The sequence below is a fragment of the Cervus canadensis genome, chromosome 8 (assembly GCF_019320065.1).
Source record: "Cervus canadensis isolate Bull #8, Minnesota chromosome 8, ASM1932006v1, whole genome shotgun sequence".
Classification (NCBI taxonomy): domain Eukaryota; kingdom Metazoa; phylum Chordata; class Mammalia; order Artiodactyla; family Cervidae; genus Cervus; species Cervus canadensis.
In genome coordinates this window covers 348,106-356,050 of record NC_057393.1, presented here as the reverse complement: position 1 = coordinate 356,050, position 7,945 = coordinate 348,106, and the positions used below count along the sequence as shown (strand labels likewise).

Sequence of the window (7,945 nt, the reverse complement as noted above, 5' to 3'; positions counted from 1 at the left end):
ATACAAGATTAATTCACAGAAATCTTTTACATTCCTATACACTAACAGAAAAAGAACAGAAAGAGAAATGAAGGAAACAATTCCACTTACCATCACATCAAAATGTATAAAATACCTAGGAATAAACCTACCCAAGCAGGTAAAAGACCTGTACTCAGAAAACTATAAGATACTGATGAAAGAAATCAAAGATGACAGAAATAGTTCTTGGTTTGGAAAAATCAGTATTACCAAAATGATTATACTACCCAAAGCAAGCAACAGATTCAATGCAATTACCATTAAATTACCAATGGTAGTCTTTCACAGAATTAGATAAAAAAATTGTTACAATTTGTATGGAAATACAGAAGATCCTGAATAGTCAAAGCAATCTTGAAAAAGAAAAATGGAGCTGGGAGAATCAGCTCCTTTACTTCAGACTATACTAAAAAGCTACAGTCATCAAAACAGTATGGTGCTGACACAAAAACAGAACTATAAATCAATGGAACAGGATAGAATGTCCAGAGATAAACCCACACACCTATGGTCAATTAATCTACAACAAAGGAAGCAAGACTATACAATGAAGAAAAGACAGCCTCTTCAATAAATAGTGCTAGGAAAACGGGACAGCTACAGTAAAAGAATGAAATTAGAACACTCCCTAACACCATGCACAAAAATAAACTCAAAATGAATTAAAGATGTAAATCTAAGGCCAGAAACTATAAAACTCTTAGAGGAAAACAGGCAGAACACTGACATAAAAATCTTTTTTGATCCACCTCCTAGAGTAATGAAAATAAAAACAAAAACACACAAATGGAACTTAGTTAAATTTAAAAGCTTTTGCACAGCACAGGAAACAATAAACAAGATGAAGTGATAACCCTCAGATCAGTCAGTCATAGGAAATACTATGATAGACAGTCATACAGAAATACTGTAAACAATTATACCCTCCCCCATTGGATCACATAGAAGAAATGAATAAATTTCTATAAACCTAATCACCTATCAAGACTGATCAGAAATACATAATCTGAACGAAACTAGTGAGTAAGGAGATTAATGCAGTAATAATTAATAGTAATAGTAGAAAAACCTCCTAACAAAGAAAAGCCCAGGACCAAATGATTTCATGGGTGAAGTCTACAAAATACTGAAGGATCAACACCAGTCCTTTTGAAAGGTTGCTGCTGTGAGCCATGAACAACACCAGGATTTGTGGCCTCTGGATCTGGGGCCAGAGATGAGGCTTGATCACTCAGAACTTTTCTGTAGCAAAGTTTTATTAAAGTATAAAAAGAGGTAGAGAAAGCGTCTGACATAGACATCAGAAAGGGGCAGAAAGAGTTCCCCCTTGCTAGTTTTTAGCAAGGCATTTTCTGTATGTTCGATGGCTGCTAATCAGACAAGGGAAACACTTCGAGGCTGAGGGAGTCTCACCAGGCCCTCTCCCACAATACACATGTTTGAGATAGGATGGCAAAGGTGTGTCATCTCCGGCCATAAAACAACTCACACGAATGCTGGTTTGTTGAGCCGTTATCAGCCTAAGGTTTGAGAAAAGAATGTCTGCCACTTGCAGTTTATTTCCTCCTGTCCCCTGGGGACCTCTCGCCTTCCTACCTGTTAACCCTGTCACTTTCAAACTCTAATAAAAATATGAAGAGGAGGAAACACTTGTAAACTCATTTTACCAGGCCAGCATTACCCTGTTACCAAAGTCAGACAAGGACACTATGAGAAAAGAATTCCAGGCAAATATCCTTGATGAACATAGATGCAAAAGTCTTAACAAAATATTAGTAAACCAACTCAACAGCACATTAAGAGGTATAATCAGTGGTGTTTTATCCCTGTGATGCAAGGATAGTTCAACATATGAGAATCAATCAATATGATTCACCACATTGATAGAATAAAGGATAAAAACCATATGATCATCTCAATAGATGCCGAGAAAATATTTGACAGAATAAAACATCCTTCAGGATAAAACCTGCCAAGCATCAGGTATAGAAAGAAGGTACCTCAACATAATGAAGGCCATATATGACAGTCCCACAGCTAACATCCTCAATGGTGAATGAAACATTTTCCTCTAGATGAGGGATAAGACAAGGATGCCCGCTCTCCCACTTTGATTCACCACAGTACTGGAAGTCCTAGGCAGGGCAAAGAGGCAAAGAAAGAAGTATCCAAATCAGAAAGGAAAAAGTAAAACTATCTGTATTTGCAGATGGCATGAGCTTACGCTAGAAAATACTAAAGATTCCATCAAACAGTTACAAATATCACCCTGCCATTTGTGACAACGTGGATGGACCTGGAGGACACCATGCCCAGTGAGACGTGGTGGACAAAATGACAAGTACTGTACGGTACTGCTTGTATTGTGGGGCCTAACAAGCTGATCACATAGAAACAGTAGAGTGGTGCTTGCTTGGAGCTTGGGAGTGTGGGAAACAGGGACATGGGGATCAAACAGTGCAAACTCTCAGTCATGAGACCAGTAAGTTCTCAGGATGGAATCCACTGCACGGAGTTGAGAGTTAATAATGCCATGCTGTATACTCAATATTTACTAAGAGAGTAAACATTAAGCATTCTTAAAAAGCAACTTTGTGAGATTATGAATGTGTTATTTAACTTTACTGTGGTAATCATTTCACAGTTTACACATATCAAATCATGTTGTACACCCTAAAAAACCCATGTTGTACAAAGTATATACTTTTATTTATCAAACATAAGTAAAGGTAGTCCTCAGCAGTGGCCACAAAACTGGAAAAGGTCAGTTTCCATTCTAATGCCAAAGAATGTTCAAACTACCACATAATTGCACTCATTTTACATGCTAACAAAATAATGCTCAAAATCCTCAAAGCTAGACTTCAACAGTATGTGAACTGAGAACTTCCAGAATACAAGCTGGTTTTAGAAAAGACATAGGAACCAGAGATCAAATAGCCAACATCCACTGGATCATAGACAAAGCAAGAGAATTTCAGAAAAAGATCTACTTCTGCTTCATTCACTATGTTAAAGCCTCTGACTATCTGACTATGTAGATCACAACAAACTGTGGAAAATTCTTAAAGAGATAGAAATACCAGACTACCTTACCTGCCTCCTGAGAAACCTGTATGCAGATGAAGAAGCAACAGTTAGAATTGAACATGTAACAATGAACTGGTTCAAAATTGGGAAGAAAGGAGTATGTCAAGGCTGTATGTTGTCACCCTGCTTATTTAACTTATATGCAGAGTATGTCATGCTAAATGCTAGGCTGGAAGAAGCACAAGCTGGAATCAAGATTGCCAGGAGAAATATCAATAACCTCAGATATGCAGATGACACCACCTTTATGGCAGAAAGCAAACAGGAACTAAAGAGCCTCTTGAAGAAGGTGAGAGAGGAGAGTGAAAAAGTTGGCTTAAAACTCAGCATTCAAAAAACAAAGATCAGGGCATCTGGTCCCATCCCTTCATGGCAAGTAGATGGGGGAAACAATGGAAACTGAAGGACTTTATTTTCTTGAGCTCCAAAATCACTGCAGATGGTGACTGCAGCCATGAAATTAAAAGATGCTTGCTCCTTGGAAGAAAAACTATGAGAAACCTAGACAGAAAATTAAAAGGCAGAGACATCACTTTGCCAACAAAGGTCTGTCTAGTCAAGCTATGGTTTTTCCAGTAGTCATGTACAGATGTGAGAGTTGGACCATAAAGAAGGCTGAACACTGAAGAATTGATGCTTTTGAACTATGGTACTGGAGAAGACTTTTAGTCTCTCAGACTGCAAAAAGATTCAAACAGTCCATCCTAAAGGAAATCAACCCTGAATATCATTGCAAGGACTGATGCTGAAGCTGAAGCTCAAGTATTTTGGCCACCTGATGTGAAGAACTGACTCATTTGAAAAGACCCTGATGCTGGGAAGATTGAAGCCAAGAGGAGAAGGGGACAACAGAGGATTAGATGGTTGGATGGCATCACCAACTCAATGGAGTTTGAGCAAGCTCTGGGAGATGATGATAGACAGGGAAGCTTGGCATGGTGCAGTCAACGGGGTCACAAAGAGCCTGATATAACTGAGTGATTGAACAACAACAGTGGTAGCATATTGACTCTCTACTACCACCCTAAGTTAGAAGCTGACCCCTTTTCTGAAAACATAGAATGGAGAATGAAGACATAAAACCCCTGTGCTGAGTCAGGGTGAATGGGTGGATCATTGATTAGATCAAAACTAGGAATTGAAGTTATCCAGGCAAGATCAGCAGGATGAGTCTAAGAAGACCTGCTGACCAGTCACCAGTGATTCCATATTTAATGTTCTTGGGGACTGATGTCCCCAGCTGTACAATTAATACAATGCATGAGCAGGGAAGCCCGTAGCCATGGGTTACTCTAGACAAGGTGTAGTTTGCACAGCACAGGGCATCTTCCCTTTCGCCCTCATGTCAAGTAATTGTTAAGAGGAGTTGTAGCCATGATTGGGTGAAATCTGCACTTGCTGGTTGTGTGAGGAAGGCAGCAGTGAAAGAGCAGACACTGAGGGCAATGTCGCCAGTGGCATTGGCCATGTGGCCATTAGCACTCGAAGATGCTGAAATCTGGAGACGACCAGTGAGAGCCCTGGGCCAGTGACCACCTGAGGGGCTAGCCATGACTTCTTTGTGCTTCCTTCTTGGGATGGGAGGTCAGTGTCTGCCCTCAGCAGAAATGATGGGCCAGACTGCTGACTGACTGGGTGCCACCACCATCTCATTGTCTGATGTGTCAGCTCTGCACATCCTGCAGCTGTTCATGCTGCTGCTGCTGGTCAACCGTTCCCTGGATGGACACGGCTGAGTACCAGTCCATGTCCCAGCAGCTTCCAAGGGTGACCTCAGTTCTTACTTGGTGGTGACTAGATCTGTCCCCAAGGTGCTGGTCAGCTTCTCCAGAGAGTCCTGAATCCATGGTAGGTTTCGCCTAGCGAAGGAGAGCAGGTTCTGTGCTAATTGGCCCCTCAGGGCCCTTGAGCATGAACCGTGAGTCGTGTCTCTGCTGACATTAGACAATATAGGGCTTCTCTAGCCTTGGTCACAAGTTTCTGATGGGCTCTACTCTTTATACCAGGTGAATCCACTGTATTTTTTTTTTTAAATCATTTCTATCTCCTAATGACTGCTGAGAATTCTTCAAAATTTTTCTCATAGGACGGAGAAGGAAGTTTCTTGAGAGGATATCAGAAATTCCAGAAAGATATTTTCCATCTTTTGTAAGCACATACTATAATTGAATGTGTATTGTATGCATCATGTGTCATATAGATGAAAAACAATGTTCTGATTTGGCTGGATGATTATATTTTCCTGTGACTAAGAGCCATGAGACCACTTTGGCTGTCATATTTGAGAAAGTTCAGTAAAAAGCACATATTTTGTGCACAAAATATGATCTAAAATCTCTTTCTCTCTCTTCCTATCTTTGTGTTTCTTTCTCTCCTTTCATATAAGAGATGGTTGGTTGAAAACTGTCACCGCTTTCTGCACCAGTGAACACATTTAATTTGGTGGTCTGGGTGTCATTCTCAGGCCACTGCTCACAGGGACCTGTCTCTGTAGAACTTAGTGAAAGCCCTAACCTTCAGATATTGGCTTTAAAGCAGTTGGGCACAGGAAGGCCAGGTCTTAGCCAACACCATGAAGTAGTTTGTTGGTCACCAGCTTTATGCAGACCATCTTCCTTCTTAATTAAAGTGCTATGATCTAAGTGGTGAAATAATTTCAAGAAGCACTAGTTTGAAATCAGCAGAGTCCCACACAGAATCTTGGTTTTCAGAGAGCCAGGACATCTGCATTTGCATCTCCATTTGGAAGCTGGCATGCATGGGCCTGAGTTTCCACTATTTCAGGATTATCTGGGGAGATTTTTTTGATTCAGGTGAAGCATTTTGGTGGTGATTTGTCTCTGATTTGGTGGGCTGAGGGGGGTGCTCCATGTTGTGGGCTGTGCAGGGGCTGGCAGCAGAGAATCTGGTGTTGAATCAGGATCTAGTTCCATTCTGACCCCTGGCTTTCCAGTGACCACTCACAAGTCGCTGGACAGTGGTGTGAAGACTCTTGGTTGACCTCCGTCAGCACTGGCTGGATGTAGTGAGTCCAGGAGGAGAATGGGGATTTGGGAAAGAGGTTGTTTCCAACAGCAGGTTATTTTTCTCGCTGTTCCTCCTCTGTTCCCAGACACTGTCTGAGTGTATGAGTGGCTGTAGATACAGATTTTCAAATAGGAGACAGAGGTCAGAAGCCCCCTCCCCAGGGTTCCCCTGGAAGTCCACCCCAACCCCACCCCACATGTACTCCATGAAGGCTGGGGAAGCCCAGTGCTTGCACACTGACCAGGAATCAGAGCCTGGGACTTTCTGTGAGTGGCCATCCCAGTCCTGCACCGGCAGAGAGGGGTGGGGATTTGAGCCTCTCCACACCTCGGGGGGCAGTCGCTCTCACTGAAAGTTCCCAGGGGTCCACAGTTATCAGGAGCGCAAAGTTCCATTTTTATTACCAAAATAAGTTTTAAAATCCTCTTTTTAAGTGGGTCATGCACACAATTGCACAAGGGAGCACTCAGAACAAGTTCAAACTCTTTCTCTACAGCCTGAGTCAGAGCAGTGCCCATGGTCTCAGAGGGACCATGCTGGCACCCTCCAGGGCTGTGATGAACCAGACGCTGGTCACCGACTTCTTCATTCTGGGATTCTCAGAAACACCTGGGCTGCGAACGCTGCTCTTTTTCAGCTTCCTGCTTCTGTACACAGTGGCCCTCTCTGGAAACCTGCTCATTGTGGTGGTCATCAGCTCCAGTCCAGCCCTGCACACCCCCATGTACTTCTTCCTGGTCAACCTGGCTGTGGTGGACATTCTCTGCACGTCCACGATCCTGCCTGAGCTTCTGGTGGGCATGGTGGCCAGCAAGACCATCTCCTATGGGGGCTGCATGGCCCAGCTCTTCTGCTTCACGTGGTCCATGGGGGCTGAGCTGCTGCTCTTCTCGGCCATGGCCTATGACCGCTACGTGGCCATCTGCCGGCCCCTGCACTGCGGTGCCCTCATGGGCCCCCGGGTGTGCGCGCTCTTGGCTGGAGTGGTGTGGACAGTCAGCCTGATCAACACCAGCGTGAACACAAGTCTCTTGCTTCGCCTGCCCTTCTGCCGCTCCAACGTGGTGGAGCACTTCTTCTGTGAGATCCCCCCTCTGCTGAAGCTCTCCTGCGCCCCGACCCAGCTGAATGAAACCATGGCCTTCACGGCAGACATCTTCCTGGCGGTGGGGAACTTCTCGGTGATCACGCTCTCCTACTGCTGCATCGTCGCCAGCATCCTGCGCGTGCGCTCGGCGGTGGGCAAGCGGCGCGCCTTCTCCACCTGCTCCTCCCACCTCCTGGTGGTCACCTTGTACTACTCCACCATCATCTACACTTACATCCGCCCTGTGTCCAGCTACTCACTGGACAAGGACAAGCTGGTCTCGGTGATCTACACTTCCGTGGCCCCCTCTCTGAACCCCCTCATCTACTCGCTGAGAAACGTGGAGGTCAAGGCGGCGCTCAGGAGGCTGCTGTCCTGCTGCTGAGGTCGCGCCCCGCAAGGTCCTCGTTCCTGGAGGGCGGGCCCCAGTGTGGCTTTCCCTAAACTGGGACATGGTTGTTGTCTGGAAGAGCCCCATCCTGTTTCCTAAGGTCACACCCTACTGCACTGTATAGTGACCGTGGGACCAGCTCTGGGCATCTCTCCTCCGCTTTCAGGAAGCCCCTTAACCTCCTAGTCTCACCCTGTCCTTCTCTGGTGAATCCTGGGATGACTTATGACAGTTTCATGACCCAAGAAGCATGTAGTAGATCACCAGCTGCGCCTGGCCCTTTCTTCAGCCCTTCTATAGCAACTTCTTCCCAAGATGCCCACATCTTC

At 44.6% G+C, this 7,945-nt stretch overlaps 1 protein-coding gene across 1 annotated transcript; it reads left to right on the top strand.

The window, feature by feature from the left end:
• The first annotated feature begins 6,671 nt into the window (after window positions 1-6,671).
• On the top strand, window positions 6,672-7,610 carry LOC122445797 (olfactory receptor 13G1-like). The gene has a single exon (XM_043475041.1). The coding sequence runs from the start codon at window positions 6,672-6,674 to the stop codon at window positions 7,608-7,610; it is 939 nt and encodes a 312-aa protein (XP_043330976.1).
• Window positions 7,611-7,945: the final 335 nt, after the last annotated feature.

Coding starts and splice junctions, on each gene's coding strand:
- LOC122445797 (XM_043475041.1), top strand. CDS start 6,672: ATGCTGGCACCCTCCAGGGCTGTGATGAACCAGACGCTGGTCACCGAC.